General features: G+C 43.9%; 1 protein-coding gene across 1 annotated transcript in view; it reads right to left on the bottom strand.

Moving 5' to 3' along the window:
• LOC149448860 (guanylate-binding protein 6-like) overlaps positions 1-20,495 on the bottom strand; it is a 203,344-nt gene that overhangs the window by 173,036 nt on the left and 9,813 nt on the right. The window contains exon 4 of the mRNA XM_089694173.1: positions 13,038-13,225. Within this exon, the coding sequence (XP_089550299.1) occupies positions 13,038-13,225 (188 nt within the window). The remainder of the gene's footprint in view (positions 1-13,037; positions 13,226-20,495) is intronic.

Raw genomic sequence — 20,495 nt, forward strand, 5'->3', positions numbered from 1 at the left:
GCCAGAAAGCATTAGATGAATCTAGCAGAAAGGAGAATATTTTGACTGATCAAGGGAAGGCAGATGAAACAGTAGAACAGATAGCAGCAGAAGACAAACTTGTAGTGGTTAAACAGAAAACAAAAAAGACCAAAAATCAAACATAACACTTCCACTGATTACAGTAGGGGACACAAAGGTACAGGTACCCTTACCAGTGGGATTGATTAAGGATCTTAAATTCTTGTGTCCTAACCCCAGGTGACATACTCATTGCAAAATTAACCTTTGCAGTCCTGCCCATGTGCCCAGTTGCGTTGATGGGTAGAGAATTAATGTCTGAGCTCATGATCAGCATAACATTTGACAATCAAGGAAAACTGACAGCTAAGTCTAAGATGTGTGAACTGACTAATCCAAAGAGACGGGACCATATAGTACTTTACATACTTCTACCAAATGACCTGACCTCCCACCCAATTTGGGCGGAGGACAAAACTGCAGTAGGCTTTGTAAATTGCACCCCTTACAAGCCAAACTTAAAACAAGACGCGGCCCCTTGTTTTCAAAAACAGTATCCCCTGTCTGAAGAAAAGATAGAAGGTATAAGACCAGTCATACAAATTATCTGACATGGGTGTTCTCAGACCGACAATAAGTCCCTAGAACACACCTATTAATCCAGTAAGGAAAGCAGATGGTTCATGGAGGCCAGTCCAGGATCTCAGAAAGGTAAACAAGACAATTATTCCCCTACCTTGGTAGCAGATATCACGGCAATTTTTGGGGCTATTCCCAGTAGCTCGCGATTCTACACTGTAATAGATCTGTCCAATGCTTTCTTTAGCATTCCGGTTTAAATAAATGCCCAGAACATGTTTGCTTTCCAATGGGACGGTGGTCAGTTGACCTGGTCTCGTCTTCCTCAAGGCTATGGGGATAGTCCTGCTGCTTTCTCAATGGTATTGAAAGCATCTTTAGACAGTTGGGAGCCAAAGAGGGGATCCACCTTACTCCAATAGGCAGATGACCTAATGGTCAGCCATGAAGACTGTGAGGTAGACTCAAGACACTTGCTAGATTACCTAGCCGGAAAGGGCCATTTGGCCTCAAGAAAGAAGATACAATGGGTACAGGAACAGGTGGAATACCTGGGTTGCCTGATTTCAGGAGGAGAAAGGTCTGTCTCCCCAGCCAGGGTAAAAGCCCTAATGTCCCTCACACTACCAACAACCAAGGCTGCAATGATGTCCTTCCTTGGGTCAATAGTGTATTGCAGGCAGTGGATACCTGACTGTTCCCACTATGATTCGATCCTCAGGGATACAACAAAACAAGAGGCCCCACAACAGATAGAGTGGACCCCGGATAGGAAGGAAGCTTTTGGTAGACTGATCAGGTCACTGACTAATGCCCCAGCCTTAGCACTGCCGGACTATGAGAAGGAGTTTCAGCTTTACAGTGTAGTGTCAGCGGACGCATTTGCAGCCGTACTCACACAGGAACACGGTGGGAAAAACAGACCAGTGGCTTACCTTTCCAAGAAGTTGCCTTGTGTGGTTTTGGGCATGCCTCATTGCCTTCAGGCGATGGCTGCTTGTGCAATGGCTGTAAAGGATGCAAGTACACTGACACAGGGATCACTGACTGTGTTATACACTACACATTCAATATCAGCGCTATTGCACAATATGACGACACAGCACATGACAGCACAGAGACCGAGTGGATATGTAATCTTACTCAGCACTGTCAACTTGCAGTTTAAGACTTGTCCGAAAACGGACAAATTTGGGTGAGACGGGAGGAGAAATGGTGACTGTACCCCCTCTACATGACTGTGAGGAAATGGTGTTAGACAATACTTCACCCAGAGATGATCTAAAGGACATACCCCAATCGGGCAGTATAGATGTTTTTGTTGATGGCAGCTGTGTCAGACCAGATGATCATACCTACCAAACGGGTTATGCTGTAGTGATGCTACCAGACATAATCATTGAAGCCAAACTGCTTCATGCTAATTCAGCCCAGCAAGCTGAGTTAGTCGCGTTAACGCGCGCCTGTCAACATTTTGCTGACCAAAGAGTGAACATTTACACTGACAGCAGATATGCATTTGGGGTAGTACATGATTATAACATGATCCATTAGCCAGAGGTAACAATTTAGCAGACAGAGCAGCAAAGGAAGCAGCCGCGTCATCCACACCCACACACAACATGACATTGTTTATGCAAGATTTCAAATCACCCGACTTTGAAACAGTGGTACGTGTGATGCAACAGCTCTCCACAGAGACAGACAGAAAATATTGTAATAATTGTAATAGTAGATAGGTTTTCAGGATGGGTTGAAGCTATACCTACTACAAGGGAAACAGCCGGAATCACTGCTAGGGCTCTAGTAAACCAGTGGATTAGTCACTTTGGAATACCAAACACTGTGTTTTCAGACCAGGGACCAGCTTTCCATTCCAAACTGATACAAGAATTGACCAAGATTTTGGGTTTCCAGTGGAAGTTACACATACCTTACCACCCACAAAGTGCGGGAGTGGTAGAACGCATGAACAGGACAATAAAGGACAGACTGAAGAAAGCCACAGGGGGAACTTTAAAGAACTGGCTGCTATATCTCCCCGCAGTTCTTTACCAAATTAGGACCATCCCTAATAAAAAGACTGGTCTCTCCCCATATGAAATACTGATGGGTAGACCACCAAATGACTGCCAAACCCCAGGTGACAAAACTAACTTTTCTGCTTTACAGGAGGAATACGTAAAACATCTGGTAAGTGTGTTATCTGAAAACCAAGAAAAGGTGTCTGTCACCTGTCCTCCTCTTTCCACAGATCCCACTCATCCATTTCTGCCGGGTGACAAAGTTCTGATCAAACAACTGGCTGCAAGGAAAAAGACGGGACCCATTTTTCAAGGCCCATTTGAAGTCCTTAAAGTCACCAGAACAGCAGTTCTAACTGACCAGACTCCACAATGGATCCATGCATCAAGGTTGAAGAAATTCCCGGAGATGAAGGACTCCCCAAGAGGTTCGCCAGAACAAGAGAACACAGTTTCTATGCCCCCCGACATCCCACCCCAGAACTCTTGAAACTGATACCCCCAGCACAACAGCACACTTTTACCCATTGGATGAATGGATACCCCACCCAATTGCAACTCACTACCCCACAGACATTGGAGGAGTTATACATAACCGAAACTGATAACATACATATGATCAGTATGCTAGAAGATCCATCTATTAAGACACTGAATGAACCTCATCCACTTAGTGCACATTTTCAGTTCAAAATGAGACTTACTGATGACAAATGAAAGAATCCTATAAGACAGACAGCTTACATCCCAAAGGCCTCAAGAGAACCCGGAGAAGATGAATCTCAGGACAAAGGGGATTCTGAGATAACAGAGGACCCCCTTTCTTCTGACAACCAATCACATAATGGCAGGTGCCAAAGTATTCGGAAGTGGTACCGGGGTATTCCAAAGATTTATAAAATTAATTGCACTTTATACACTAGCATTTCTTTTTGCAATTTTTATTTTTTATATTATTTAAAATTTGCTATATGGGGAGTGGGTAAGACTATGAAGCTAGCAGTTAAGCACAAGAAGAGCCCAGACTCCACCTCTCCAACAGACGGCTCCAGGCTTGCTTTGTTTGGACAATCCAGAGAGGAGGTGTGGTATTCTGAGTGATCATGTTGAACAAAGGTTCAATATGATCAAAGAGGGGGTTGTGGGGAAATATGAGCTAGGGCTATTGATTCAGGTATACCATTTTGTATTCATTATGTTTGCCTTGTGATAAGAGTTAGAGTGATGTTTTAAGTAGATGAAATTATTATGTCTTAAGTAAATGTATAGAAATGTCAGCATTATTTTCAAGCTTATATGGAAAATTTTAATATGTGTATGTAACAAGTACAACCGCAAAATGTTACAGGAAGAACGCTAGACCGCAGGTGTCTGCAAAATATCGTAGCAAACATAGATGTTCAGATATGAGATCTGGGGACACAGCCAAAAAAGGCAGCATGTACTGACTGAGGTTTAACAGTTTAACAGTTTAAGAAAAGGTGAACCTTGTCTAGTATCTGGGTAGAAGTGAAAGGTACGCTTTGCTATTGGATAAGTTAGGTTTACTTTACTATTGGATAATTTGAGTTTGTCTTACTATTGGATAATTTGAGTTTGTCTTACTATTGGATAATTTGAGTTTGTCTTACTATTGGATAATTTGGGTTTGTCTTACTATTGGATAATTTGGGTTTGTCTTACTATTGGATAATTTGGGTTTGTGGTTTTTACCTTTATAAACTGTAATGTACATAATAAATTTTGCAATCTTTCTGTATCCTACTTGTGTGTTGGTTACTTTGATTGCCCGATCGCGATCGAGCCCTTGCCACACCCAGACGCTGCGCAGCACAAAGAAAATATAAGAAATAAGAATATAAGGATTCCAGGAAAGGGGGAATACCTTACAAAGGTGTTGCTATGGAATCTGGGCCCCTCTGGAAAGCATAAGTTAGCTGATCGGTGGAGTTCTCAACAATACGTCATTTGCAGGCAGCTCTCTGGCCTGCCTGTATACCAAATCCGGCTTGATGGCAAGACAGGGCCCTTAAAGACCTGGCATTAAAACCATTTACTGCCCCTAAGTGAAGCTGTCAGAATACCTGTGAGAACTTCATCATCCAACCCATCTTCTTCTAGGCGAATTCCAGTCACCAGGTCTCAATCTCTACCATAGGATGAGGCTGCAGTTGGAGAAGATGATAGTGATGATCATTTGGAGGTTGGATGGCTGTGGCTATCTGAGTCCATGGATGCCACTCCATCCACTTCCACTGCTAACCAGCACTCAGGCATGCTTCGGCCTGATGCACCTGAATTCATACCACGGGAAAACACAGAGCTAGTAAGACAGCTGAGCCAATCAAACCATTCCTGACAGCATGCGGTCTTAAAAGGGAAACAGTTCTTTAACCACCAGTGTATAGGGCACTCTTACCCCCTTCCTGCCCAAGGACATGCTGCTGTGTATTTCTCTGCACAGCATGTCTCCCTAGTAAAACACACACAGCACACAGTTAACCCTTTGATCGCCCCAGATGTTAACCCCTTCCTGCCCAGTGCCATTAGTACAGTGTCAGTGCTTTTTATTAGCACTGATCACTGTATCAGTGTCACTGGGGATGTCAGTGGCAGTTACTCAGTCCCCCCCAGTGTCAGAATGCCGCAGTCCTGCTATAAGTCACTGATCGCCTCCATTGCTAGTATAAAAAATGTAAATCCCAGTATATATACCGCCATTTGTAAACGCTCTAACTTTCATGTAAACCAATTAATTTACATGTATTGGGATTTTTTTTTAGCAAAGACATGGAGCAGAATACATTTTGGCCTAAATTTATGATGACATTTTTTTTCTTTTTTGCTGGACATGTTTAATAGCGAAAAGTCAAAAAAAAATTTTTCTTTTTAAATTGATACGCAAAAAAATTAAAACCCGCACAGGCGATCCATTTGTGGGGAAAAAAAGGACATACATTTAATTTGGGTGCAGCATTGCATGACTGTGCAATTCTCAGTTAAAGTAACGCAGCGCTGTACCGCAAGAAATGATCAGTCACTGTGAAGCCCACCCCTATGTTTTATCTTTCTCTGGAGGTATCTCTCTCTCCTTGCAGAGAGAAAAAAAAACACAACCGTGTGTAAAAAAAAATTAACCACTTGAGCCCCAGAGGATTTACCCCCCTTAATGACCACACCTTTTTTTTGCTGTTTGGCACTGCACTAATTCAAATGATAATTGTGCGGTCATGCAATGTTGCACCCAAACGAAATTTACGTCCTTTTTTTCACACAAATAGAGCTTTCTTTTGGTGGTATTTGATCACCTGTGCGCTTTTTATTTTTTGCGCTATAAACAAAAAAACCACGAAAATTTTGAAAAAAAAACAATATTTTCTACTTTCAGCTATAAAAAATATATCGTAAACTCAAAGCTAGTCATAAATTTAAGCCAAAATGTATTCTGCTACATGTTTTTGGTAAAAAAAATCCCAATAAATGTAAATTGATTGCTTTGTGTGAAAGTTATAGCATCTACAAACAATGGCAGGGGTGGGCAAACATTTTGACTTGAGAGCCGCAATGGGTTCATATATTGGACCCGGGGGCCGGACCAAGAGTAGATGAATGATGTGTATGTGTCATCCATAGTAAGTATAGTAATATTCCCCCATAGTAAGCATAGTAATTAATCCCCCATATAGTAATTCATCCCCCATATAGTAATTCATCCCCCCTATAGTAATCCATCCCCCATAGTAATTCATCCCCCATAGTAATTCATCCCCCATAGTAATTCATCCCCCATATAATAATTCATCCCCCATAGTAATTCATCCCCCATATAGTAATCCATCCCCCATAGTAATTCATCCCCCATATAGTAATCCATCCCCCATAGTAATTCATCCCCCATATAGTAATTCATCCCCCATATAGTAATTCATCCCCCATAGTAATTCATCCCCCATAGTTATTCATCCCCCATAGTTATTCATCCCCCATATAGTAATTCATCCCCCATAGTAATTCATCCCCCATATAGTAATTCATCCCCCATAGTAATTCATCCCCCATATAGTAATTCATCCCCCATAGTAATTCATCCCCCATATAGTAATTCATCCCCCATAGTAATTCATCCCCCATATAGTAATTCATCCCCCATAGTAATTCATCCCCCCTATAGTAATTCATCCCCCCTATAGTAATTCATCCCCCATAGTAATTCATCCCCCATAGTAATTCATCCCCCATAGTAATTCATCCCCCATATAGTAATTCATCCCCCCTATAGTAATTCATCCCCCCTATAGTAATTCATCTCCCATATAGTAATTCATCTCCCATAGTAATTCATCCCCCATATAGTAATTCATCCTCCATAGTAATTCATCCCCCATATAGTAATTCATCCCCCATAGTAATTCATCCCCCATATAGTAATTCATCTCCCATAGTAATTCATCCCCCATATAGTAATTCATCCCCCATAGTAATTCATCCCCCATATAGTAATTCATCCCCCATATTAATTCATCCCTCATATAGTAATTCATCCCCCATAGTAATTCATCCCCCATAGTAATTCATCCCCCCTATAGTAATTCATTCCCCATATAGTAATTCATCCCCCATATAGTAATTCATACCCCACATAGTAATTCATCCCCCATAGTAATTCATCCCCCATATAGTAATTCATCCCCCATAGTAATTCATCCCCCATATAGTAATTCATCCCCCATAGTAATTCATCCCCCATAGTAATTCATCCCCCATAGTAATTCATCCCCCATATAGTAATTCATCCCCCATATAGTAATTCATCCCATATAGTAATTCCTCCCCCATAGTAATTCATCCCCCATATAGTAATTCATCCCCCCTATAGTAATTCATTCCCCATATTAATTCATTCTCCATATTAATTCATCCCCCATATAGTAATTCATCCCCCATATAGTAATTCATCCCCCATATAGTAATTAATCCCCCATAGTAATTCATCCCCCATATAGTAATTCATCCCCCATATAGTAATTCATCCCCCATAGTAATTAATCCCCCATAGTAATTCATCCCCCATATAGTAATTCATCCCCCATATAGTAATTCATTCCCCATATTAATTCATTCTCCATATTAATTTATCCCCCATATAGTATTTCATCCCCCATAGTACTATTCCCCCCAAGTAGTAAGCCAAGTCCCCCCCGTGTCAATTCACTTACCTTTGCTCCGCGCGTTCCTCTCGCCATGTTCCCGCGCCGTTCCGGTCTTCAGGGCGGACTGTGAGAGGAGCCTAGCTCCCCTCACGTTCCTCACGCTGCCCCGCCTACACACATTCTGACAGACGATGTTTGCCACGCTCCGCGGGCCCGATTAAAAGGTCCGCCGGGCCGTAGTTTGCCCATTGCTGAACTATGGTATAGATACTGTAATTTATGCCTTTTTTTGCTATACAGCGCTGCACTAACTCAAATGATAATTGCGCGGTCATGCAATGCTGTACCCAAACGAAATTTACGTCCTTTTTTTTCACACAAATAGAGCTTTCTTTTGGTGGTATTTTATCACCTGTGTGCTTTTTATTTTTTGCGCTATCAACAAAAAAACCACAAAAATTTTGAAAAAAAACAATATTTTCTACTTTCAGCTATAAAAAATATATCGTAAACTCAAAGTTAGTCATAAATTAAGCCAAAATGTATTCTGCTCCATGTTTTTGGTAAAAAAAATCCCAATAAGTGTATATTGATTGCTTTGTGTGAACGTTATAGCGTCTACAAACTATGGTATAGATACTGTAATTTATGCATTTTTTTGCTATACAGCGCTGCACTGATTCAAATGATAATTGCGCGGTCATGCAATGCTTCACCCAAACAAAATTTACGTCCTTTTTTCACACAAATAGAGCTTTCTTTTGGTGGTATTTGATCACCTGTGTGCTTTTTATTTTTTGCGCTATAATCAAAAAAAATATGAAAATTTTGAAAAAAAACAATATTTTCTACTTTAAGCTATAAAAATATATCATAAACTCAAAGTTAGTCATAAATTTAAGCCAAAATGTATTCTGCTCCATGTTTTTGGTAAAAAAAATCCTGTGCATTAGCAGGCAAACTGGCGCTATATGGGAGGGGCGCTAACACTATCGGAAGTCACCAGTGACACTAATACAGTGATCAGTAAAAATCTGTTCACTGTAATCAATGACACTGGTGACAGGGCAGTGAAGGGGTTAACGGGGGGGGCGATCAAGGGGTTAAATAGGATTTCTGGTGCACTAGCGGGCAATCTGGCACTATCTGGGAGGGGCGCTAACACTATCGGAAGTCGCCAGCGACACTGATACAGTGATCGGTAAAAATTGGTTCACTGATCAGTGACACTGGTGACAGGGCAGTGAAGGGGTTAACTGGGGGGGGGGGTCAAGGGGTTAAACGGGATTACTGGTGTACTGGAGGGCAATCTGGCGCTATCTGGGAGGGGCGCTAACACTATCGGAAGTCGCCAGCGACACTGATACAGTGATCAGTAAAAATTGGTTCACTGATCAGTGACACTGGTGACAGGGCAGTGAAGGGGTTAACTGGGGGGGGGGGCGATCAAGGGGTTAAACGGGATTACTGGTGTACTGGCGGGAAAACTGGCGCTATCTGGGAGGGACGCTAACACTATCGGAAGTCGCCAGCGACACTGATACAGTGATCAGTAAAAATTGGTTCACTGATCTGTGACACTGGTGACAGGGCAATGAAGGGGTTAACTGGGGGGGGGGGGCGATCAAGGGGTTAAATGTGTCCTAGAGTGTTCTAACTGTAGTGTAGTGCTTGTGTGCTCACTTTTTGGATGTCTTCTTCTCTGTCTAGAACGGAATGTGTCCAGGCAGAGAAGAATGACATCATATCCTGCCCTGTGTAAATATCAACACAGGACAGGATAGGACAGGGACATCACTGGCTGAAATCTTTACCTCATGCAGCATTCTGCGCTGTGCTCTTGCAGTCATTTTTACAGGACGACCATGCCTAGGGAGAGTAGCAACAGTGCTAAACTTTCTCCATTTGTAGACAGTCTGTCTTACCGTGGACACATGAACATCAAGGCTTTTGGAGATACTTTTGTAACCCTTTCCAGTCAAGTCAACAATTCTTGATCGTAGGTCTTCTGAGAGCTCTTTTCTGCAAGGCATGGTCCACATCGGACAGTGCTTCTTGAAACCAGTAAACCCAAAACAGGTGTGTGTTTTTTAAGGGCAGGACAGCTGTCAGCAACACATCCAATATCATCACACTGATTGGAGTCAAGGTTGGCTCACTCCTGGCTCCAATTAGCTCTGGGAGAAGTCATTAAGCTAGGGCCTCACATACTTTTTCCTCCCTGCACTGTGAATGTTTACATGTTATGTGCAATTAAACCATGGCAACATCTAATGTTTGTGTAGTATTATGTTCAGCAGACTGTGTTCTTCTATTGCTGTGACTTAGATGACGTTCAGAGCACATTTTATGCCCAATTCATGCAAAACTCCACGTAATCCCAAGGGGTTCACATACTTTTTCTTGCAACTGTATATACACAGTGGCAGGGTGGCAAGCGGTTAATAAATATTAAAAAATCTAAAAAATAAAGAAAAATGTCTAGATCAATCTAGGTCAGTGCCAGGGTTAATATTTGAGTAAAGGTCAGTATTTTTTTCTTTTAATTTTAAAAAAATGTGTATCAGTGTTTAAGCAAAATGTGCACTATTGTTTCTGGGCCGTACTACGGGTACAGACAATAACTAACATACACACATGTGGTATCACTGTGATCATCAGGATATGTTTTTTTTTTTTTTACTATTTGGGGCCAGTTTCACTGTGATAATAAAAAAAAATATATCCATTACCATTTACCACCAAAGGAAAGCCCAATTTGTCCTGAAAAAAACGCGGTATAATCCACCTGGATGTACACAGTAGTTGTAATGATATGTACAGATTTACTAACACATGTCAACGTTGCAAAATTTTACTTGGGCTTTAACCACTTCCCGTCCAGACGTTGTATATAAACGGCCAGACGGTGGCAGTGCAGGGTTGGGTGGCTGTTTATAAACGGCCTCCCCGCACCCTGCTTGTGCGTGCTCCCTGGGAGCACGCAGCACCGCGATCCGGTGCCCGCTGTGTCCTCTGGACATAGTGAAACACCGATCGTCGGACGGGACCTCTGTACGAGGTCCCGATCATGTGATCACTGATTGGCCAATCAGTGATCACATGCAAAGTAGTAAGCAAGATGTCACTTGTGACATCATTGCTTACTACGTGTGAAATCTGTGAATGATCACAGAGGTCACATGGTACAAGGCTATTCACAACAGCCTTGTACCATGTGACAAGCTGTGACCAATCACAGCTCATTCAGTACTTCTCAATGGCTGCAAGAATGCAGACAGAGAGAAAGAGAAATGATTGCTTTTACATCCTATATGGGTGTAAAAGCAATCAGTGTAAAAAAAAAAAAAATATTCATCACCCCCCACAAGTAGTACAGTGTCACCATGGTGACACTGTACTGCTAGGGTGACAGCATGTAAAAAAAAAATAAAAAATAATAATATAAAAAAATAAAATAAAAATGTAAAAAAAAGTTTAAAAATTATAATTTTTGGTTATAAACTAATTTGGATTTTTTTTTTTTACTATAAAGATAACGGAATAAATTTTGGCTAAGATTTGTGATGAAATATTATTTTTTTTCAAAATTTTTGGACATTTCATTTACATAGCAAAAAAAATACAAATCCCAGTGGTGAATAAATACCACCAAAATAAAGCTTTATCTGTCTCAAAAAAATGGTAAAAAATTCATTTGGGTACAGTGTTGCATGACCGCGCAATTGTCATTCAAAGTGTGATAGCGCTGAAAGCTGAAAATTGCCCTGGTCAGGAAGGGGGTAAAAGTGTCCAGTCTGGAAGGGGGGGAAAGTGTCCGGACTGGAAGGGGGTGAAAGTGTCCGGACTGGAAGGGGGTGAAAGTGTCCGGACTGGAAGGGGGAGGAAAGTGTCCGGTCTGGGAGGGGGGGAAAGTGTCCGGACTGGAAGTGGTTAAGATTTGTTTTACCCTTAGGAGTGAAGGAGTTACCATAACAAGCATGTTCTACTTACCTGCTCTGTGTAATGGTTTTGCACAGAGAAACCTTGTTCCTGCTCTTCTTGGGTCCCCCGCCGCCATGCCTGGCTCCTCCCCCTGCGGAACAAGCAGCTATGGGATGACTCTTACGGGACTCTTGAGCCCCACTTTGTGTGCCCATAGACACACAGAGTGCAACTTGGCCTCGCCCCCTGCTCTCTCCTTGCTGGTTGTGACTGACAGTAGCAGGAGCCAATGACTCCCTCTGCTGTCTCTGAGCCAATGAGGAAGAAGAGAGCAGAGAGAGGATCTGCTCTCCTGCACAGTGCTGGACGAAATCAGACTCAAGTGAGTATAAGGAGGGCTGGGGGAGACCTGCATGCAGAACGATTTTTTTACCTTAACCACTTGCAAACAATGCTATTGCTGAATGATGGCTACAGCGTGGTTGTCAAGTTCTGGGAGGGCGTCATATGACATCCTCCAAGAACGTGCTCTTCCGCGCACCCCCAGTTGTGCGCACCTGGCACTCTCCGTGATTGCTGTGTCCTACTGACACAGCTGATCACATGATGAGGTAAAAGGCCAACCACAGCTGTGTTTTACCACGTGCTCCGCTGTGTTCAATGACACAACAGATCACAATGTAAATACAGTTGCCGTTTATCAGCAGCACTTTCCTCACGCTGTCACAGTGTGAGGAAAGTATCGCCGCTAACCGGCAAAAGACACAGAGGACATCTTCACTGATCATCAGGGCCCTGATGATCAGTGCCCAGCAGTGCCACCCATCAGTGCCTTCTACCAGTGCCCAGCAGTGCCACCCATCAGTGCCCAGCAGTGCCACCCAGCAGTTGCGCCCAGCAGTGACGCCAGTCAGCACCATCAGTCAGTGTCACCAGTCAGTGGTGTCAATCAGTGCTGCCCATCAGTGCTGCTTATCAGTGCCCATCATTCCTGCATATCAGTGCAGCAGCATCAGTGCCTCCACATTAATGCTCACCAGTGCCATCTCATCAGTGCAGCCTACCAGTGACCATCAGTACTGCCTATCCATGCCTCTTCATCAGTGCCCATCAGTGCTGCCTATTTGTTCCCATCACTGCTGCCTATGAGTGCAGCCTCATCAACGCACATCAGTGAAGGAGAAAAATTACCTGTTTTAAAAATGTTGTAATAGAAACAAAGAAAACATCCCTAAAAAGGGGGTAAAAATGCCCAGTAGGCAAGTGGTTAATGCATAGGTTGATGTTTTGTTGAAGCTCAGTTCATCTTTGAAATATTTAAAATAAAAGAACATTTTCATGAACTATCCTACATACTTACGTGATTTAAGCTTTAAAGCATTCTCAAGGTATTCATCTTCTGAAACATTTTTTCCATCAATTTTCAGTTCCAAATGAAAGTCCCTCAATGCCCAGATAAATATAGGGAAATGTCTGGAAAATTCAGCTTCCTCATCATCATTGTCTGTGGCCTTCACCTTTATTAATTCAGTGATTTCACTGACAATTCTGTCCAGTATTAAGGAGACACAACATTTTTTCTTTCCTTTCTTATGTAACTCTCTCAGAATGCGTTTCCTTTCTTTCTTTTTTATAACTTTAAACCATTCCCTGCTCTATCCAAGACTAAATACAATATTACTTCAAATGCACTTTACGTGTAGTAGATTCTTACAGATTTTAGGGCCCCATAGAGTCCATAGAGTGCTGCAAATATACATATTTCTTCATAAATATCCATATATCCCCAACCATCATGTTGAGTTTTGGAACTTGAGTGCCAATCCCGGACAAGCCCCCGATTGTTTTACTTTGTCTTTTTAAGGTTCCTAAAAGCAGTGGCATCTGTTCACTTGTAACACTTTTGCTGATGAAGGTGTGGAGTAATTGCTCAGAAATACATAGAATAAAGTATTTTAGTTTAGTTTGCTAACACCTGACTGAAGTCCAGGTTGGTATCTGATCTCAGTGTCTATTTTAGCTTCTTATCTAAACTGCATTCACCATCTCATACACATGTGTAAAGAGCTGCTCATTGCACTTCAGGAGCCAGCAACTACAAACGTTTGACAGAGTCTAATCCTGGGCTGGAGACAGACCAAAACAGAGCTTACACCGCCTGTGACAGGCAGCCTGGAGACAGAAGAGGGGGATTGTATACAAAGGAAGACTGGATGTAACATCTCCTAATAAAGGGGCACTATATATGTACATCAGGTGAGGGGAATATATCTGTTCTGGGTTTCATCTGATAATATGGCTACTCTTAGAAGCGCTCCCCTTTTGCTTTTTTCTTTAATTTGCGGTAAATGCAAGGAAGAATAAAAAACTTTAGTTAATTCATGTGCTTTACTAAACAAAACTGCTGCACTCACACAAATGACGCACACATTTAGGAAAATTCATGACATACCATTATCTATTTTTAGCAGCAAATGATCATTGATAATGTATGTGTAACGGAACCGGACCCCAACTGCTCTAGGGTATTTCCGTTAGACTCCCGCTTCCCTGTCCGAACATTATCCACGGACACCACCGCTGACCACACAGGAAATAGACTACAAGACACCAGTCTGTATAAACATGGAACTCTTTATTTGAAACTCCAACCGGCTTTTTATACACTCAGGGGACAAATCCCTCCTCCCTGCATAATGACACAGGGCGGGGTAATCTATACTTAGCAACAAAAGACATACACCAACAGAAAGTCCCAAAAGGAGGGCTGCTGGAAACACCCCGCACCAAGCCACTACACAAACATACATCCCATAATAGTTTGCTCCCAAGCAGGACACAATAGAACAATGGGACCACATGGCAGTAAACAATGAACAACCCCCACACCAATATTAGAACATTCCACCCTTTACCCCTAACAAGCACAGGGGGACTTACAAATAAGAGAGATATGGGGAGCTAAGAAAGGGGTCTCCCCACCCCTCCAAAGTGAGCTGTGTTCCATGGGCCCCCCACCCAAAGTGACTCCCGTCACATATCTCCCCTTTCGGCAGGAGACTAACGCGTGAGTAAATCCCAGACGGATGGACTTCGAAGTTAGTCTGTACTTCCAGTCCCCCAATGCCGGCACCCACACAGTACCCCAAACAAATTGTCCACACAAAGCATTACTCACCCAGCCAACCTCTGCCTCTCTCATAGAACATACCCACCACTGGGGAGAAGTACGGACTGGTCCTTCTCCCTGAAGTCCTCTCAGCCGCTGGAGAGAAGACAGGGTGGCTGGGCTGGCTCCATCATGCTGTGGGGGATCTGGGACGACTGCCCAGCATCCCTGGGGTATCCAGATGGTGACTGTAGTCGCTAGGCAGAGGCCAGCGGCGCTCTGCCCTGGTGCCAGCACTTCTGCTGGGGACCCCACATCTGCTCTGGCTAACTGTAGGGGAGGGGGGTGGCTTCCTCCATTCCTGGACTGTGGATCTGCTGCTGGGATGGCATTCCTCTGTCACTGTCCACCTGGTGCACAGATCCTGGCTTGGGAGGGAAGACAGTTTCCTCCACTCTGGCTGACTGTGGGGGAGGGAGGACAACAACCTTCTCTCCCTTCTTCCCCTGGACTTCTGAAACTACCACAGGTGTGGGGCAGAGGTCCTGGACCCTCTGTCCAGTTGTCAGCACTCCACTGGAGAAGTTTCTTCTACCTCCAAAGATGCTGCTGGCAGGAAATCCCATGTCCCTGTCAGTGGTTCAGGAGAAAGGCCAGCTGCCTCTTCTCTCAGGGAGACTGAAGCTGCTGTTGGTGCTGGGTAGACCTCAGCAATGTTTGGCTCTGTTGCTAGCTCTTCTGCTGGAGGCTGTCCAGCTTGTTTTTCCTCAACAGAGAAGTCTATCAAATCCCCAGTCTCTAGAATAGCTAAATGTCCAGGACATGGGCTGGTGGCTCTTGGGCACAGTGCCAGCACTTTGGCAGGTGACTCATCACCCACAACATCCTCCATTGAAAAATCCTTTAGATCCATACATTCTGGGATCTGTAATTGGAAGGATGAGCCGACTGCTCCATCTTCCATACCCTCATCCAGTTGTTGGACAGACGCATTCCTCCATCCAAGCTCTAAATACGCCAGCACTTGCTGCATCAGCCATAAGACCAACATTTCCATAGCTGCAGGTGGTATCTGTATCTCCTCTCCTGCTATCCGAACCTTGGATCCCGGTGGAGGTTTGGATGTGTTCACAGCCAGGAAGCACAATCCCACCGCTTGCCACCAATGTAACGGAACCAGACCCCGACTGCTCTAGGGTATTTCCGTTAGACTCCCGCTTCCCTGTCCGAACATTATCCACGGACACCACCGCTGACCACACAGGAAATAGACTACAAGACACCAGTCTGTATAAACATGGAACTCTTTATTTGAAACTCCAACTAGCTCTTTATACACTCAGGGGACAAATCCCTCCTCCCTGCATAATGACACAGGGTGGGGTAATCTATACTTAGCAACAAGAGACACACACCAACAGAAAGTCCCATCAGGAGGGCTGCTGGAAACACCCCCCACCAAGCCAATATACAAACATACATCCCATAATAGTTTGCTCCCAAGCAGGACACAATAGAAGAATGGGACCACACGGCAGTAAACAATGAACAACCCCCACACCAATATTAGAACATTCCACCCTGTACCCCTAACAAGCACAGGGTGACTTACACCTAAGAGGGATATGGGAAGCAGAGACAGGGGTCTCCCCACCCCTCCAAAGTGAGCTGTGTTCCATGGGCCCCCCACCCAAAGTGACTCCCGTCACAGTATGCAATAGGTGTACACTAAAGTGTTGCTTAACTTGTTTTTTCCTGGTGATGGAGTCTTCTTCCTTTTAGCCAGGATTCAGGATATCTCCAGATCGCTCCTTGCTTCTTGGGAGTCCTGCAAAACTACTGCATCTTTTTGTCCAACACATGGCTGTGTTAAAATCCTTTGTTCCCTCTCTCTACTTCCTGCCAACATCACTTCCTGTTTGCAGGAGTTCCATGAACCAGTTCAACCAGTTCATTAGTATATGAATGGGGGATGCTTAAGCTTCCAAAAGCAATACATGGCCATTCCATGTATTTCTGCTATAAAAATCAATAAAATAGCCATAGCAACACAAGTATTAATAAGGAGAAGCAACAGTGTGCCTGCCCATTAAATGCGTGGGCCAGTCATGGAAGCAATGTGAGCAAGAAAGTACCATAGTGCCCTAGTGAAAAGTGTCTGCATGTTGTGACATCATAGGTTTTCTGTATTTATTTTTTATTTTACTTTATTTGAAAAAAAAAAAGATACAAACATAGTTCCCTCAAATTACCCTCCCCACCCCCCTCAGTAAGACATCAGATATTCTATTTACAAACTACCATACCTTCACTCTACTCTTTGATGGGGTGGATATTTCTGCAAATATCTACTTTTAGAGCTAAAAGAGCCTTCTATTACTAAAACAGGTTCCATAACAATAATATCACCTGGATGACTGGTGTGGCTGTATGTCGTGACTTTGCCCTTTGTGTTTACCTGTTACGGGTGGCAGGGGTAATGTTCGCAAATGTGTACTTCCCTAGTGTGGATCATCTTCTTTTCAGCGTTCCCTGATGCTGACCATATTGGAGTTCGCTGAGGGGACCTAATTCTCAGGGGTGATTTTAATTTTGTGATGGACCCTGCGTTGGATGTTTCAAGGGGCAAGTCTCACCTCTCTTTTGACAGTTTGAAGCGTCTAAAGGATGAATTTCACTTACTACAATTGGTGGATCCATGGCGTCTAATGCATCCTCAGGACAGGGATTATTAATTTTTCTCTTCTGTGCACCAAACTTTTCCTGCCTAGATTATTTCCTTTTATCTCAAAAAGATCTACTCAAGGTACATTCTTCTAGTATAAGTAACATTCTTCTGACAGATCATGCCCCAATCCATCTCACCTTACGGTTTGACCACATGGTCCGCAGCCCTCCAACTTGGCGACTCAATGAAGCTCTCCTTCAATCTCCAGATATACGGCAGACGGCGGAAGTTGCCATAACAAATTATTTTTCCCTCAATTCAGGCTTGGTAAGTAGCCTGCTCATACTTTGGGAAGCACATAAGTCAGTTATCCGTGGCTCTTTGATGTAAATATGGGCACGTCTGAAGCTAGAGAGGCCCCTTCGGGTTGTCACTCTGCTAGCTCATTTGTGCTGGTTTGAGAGTGCACACAAGGCTAGTATATCGCATGCCACTTATGGGGAACTTGTTCAGACACAAGAAGAATTGAATTCTCTCCTCTTCTACAAAGTTAAGCAGAAGTTAGTGTGGTTCCCTCGCACGATGTATGAGTTTTCTAACAAGCCGGGTACTCTTCTGGCTACGATACTTCATGGCCCCCGTGCTCGTTTGTTTATCTCCCACATCCTTTTCAAGTCTGGTTCCAAATTGACTACCTCACGGAATATGGCCTCGGAATTTCGCTCATTTTATTATGACCTGTATAAGCGTGGGTCTTCCTCCATCGATGGGGCTGCTCAGGATTCTTCCTCGGACTCCCGTGCACACATTACTGCCTCTGAGATGCCATCCCTTTCATTGTCAGCTAGGAGAGAACTGAATGCACCTATCTCGATGGAAGAGCTCAACGTGGCTCTATCCCAATCCAAACCGAAAAAGGTCCCGGGTCCAGAGGGTTTCACCGCCTCCTAATATAAAACCTTTGGTGACTTGCTGGGCTATCATATGTTGGAATGCCCTGGTGAAGGGGAAAACCATGCTTGCGGATTCCCTTCGGGCCCATATTTCTGTGATCCCCAAGGAGGGTAAGGACACTGCCCTTTTGCGGTAGTTATCGGCCGATAGTCCTGCTCAATACTGATCTGAAATTTTTTGCGAAGGTTATTGCTAACAGGTTACTCCCACATATTCCACAGTTTATCCACAGAGACCAAGCGGGCTTTGTCCCTTTATGAGAGCCATGGGACAATACTATACGGGTGCTTAACCTAATCCATGCCGCTAAGATCTGCAAATGTCCGCTGATTTCACTTTCTACAGATACCGAAAAAGTGTTCGATAGGGTCCAGTGGTGTTTCATGCAAGCAACGCTTAAACATATTGGACTTAGGACCCCTATGCGTAGGTGGATCTCTGCCCTTTACTCTTCCCCTTCAGCGTCGGTGAAGGTTAATGAGACGCGGTCCGATTTTTTTCCCCATTTCGAACGGGACACGACAGGGCTGTCCTTTCTCTCCCCTCATGTTTATTTTAACTTTTGAACCCTTTTTGTGTTCGATTCATTCAGACCCTAGTATAGCTGGATACTGTAAACCCTCGGGATGCCACAAAGTTGCTCCCTTCGTGGATGACCTCATCTTTTTTGTCAAGAACCCACTTATATCCTTTCCAAATATCTTTTGGGCCTTACAGACGTACGGCTCCTTGTCTAACTTCAAAGTCAATTTGTCTAAAATCTCTGCACTTAACATATCTGCTGATGTTACCACTGTAAGGAGACTTAGATCCTCTTTTCCATTCAAGTGGGCGATGGAAGCTATTAGGTATTTGGGTACGAACATCACTCCTGATCTCTCTCGTTTGTATGGGGCAAACTTTGAGTGGCTTTTTTTGAAACTGAAGGATGACCTTCTCCATTGGCATTCCTTGACATTGACGGGGTTTTTGCGCTGCGCTGCTCTAAGGATGACGGTACTCCCAAGAGTCCTGTATCTCTTACAAGCTCTTCTGATCTGCCTCCCTCCGGTGTTTTTCTGCAGGCTCAGTTCCTTTTTTGGAACTTTGTCTGGGCACACAGGAAATATAGTTTGGCATTACATCATGTAACCTTACCCAAGCTGTCTGGGGGTGTCAGCCTTCCTGATGCTAGGGCATATTATCGAGCTGCTCAGCTCACCAGAGTGGTGGATTGGCATTGTCATGGGGGGGGGCAAACATTGGGTGGACATGTAGCTGGAGGACTCTTGGGGTACGGCCTTGAGCTGGCCCTGGCTTTCAGCTTTGCTACCTAGAGACATCAGCACACATCTTACCTTGGGTAGCACCCTACGGGTTTCAAGGATGGCTTTTCATTCCTCAGGGGTTTCCCCACAGCCCTCTAAGATGATCCATATTCTGGGTAATCCGGAGTTTGGTCCTGGTTTGTGTCATCCCCAATTCCTTCACTTAAAAGCCTCCAGATACAAGCACCTATCTGACTTTTTGACTTGAGAAGACACTCTCATTTCTTCAGACCTCTCTCGCCTCGTTGATCCTCCTTTGATTCTTTTGGGGGGTCTTCAGTTGTGATTATTTCTCTGCCATTGCTCTCATATGCCTGGCATCTCTAGACCTCTTACACAATTTTGTCATAAGAGGGAACCGGTTCGTCATTCCCTCTCTGAGATATATGCTTCCCTGACCCACCCGGGTGCTGACTACGTTCCGCCATTTCTGGCTAACTGGAAGGCGGACCTGGACCTATGACTCACATTGCAGCAGAGGGAGAAAATTCAATATTTCTCCCATAAATCCTTGATTAGCCTCTAGGGTTCAGAAAACTGGCTATAAAATTCTCACCAGGTGGTATAGGGTCCCCACTACACTCCATCATATTTCCCCTCAGATTCCTGGCTCCTGCTGGCACTGTGGAACAGGGGAGGGGTCCATGCTCCACATTTTTTGGCATTGCCCATTGTTTCAACCTTTCTGGCAAGGAGTGCTCAGCATTATTAAACAACTTACTGATGTTGACATGTGTGGTGACCCGATGGCCTGCCTGTTGCACCTGTCGGAGAGACCTG

This window comes from Staurois parvus, unplaced genomic scaffold, assembly GCF_062004578.1.
Source record: "Staurois parvus isolate SC_StPar_1 unplaced genomic scaffold, SC_StPar_1.0 ptg000654l, whole genome shotgun sequence".
In the NCBI taxonomy this organism is placed as follows: domain Eukaryota; kingdom Metazoa; phylum Chordata; class Amphibia; order Anura; family Ranidae; genus Staurois; species Staurois parvus.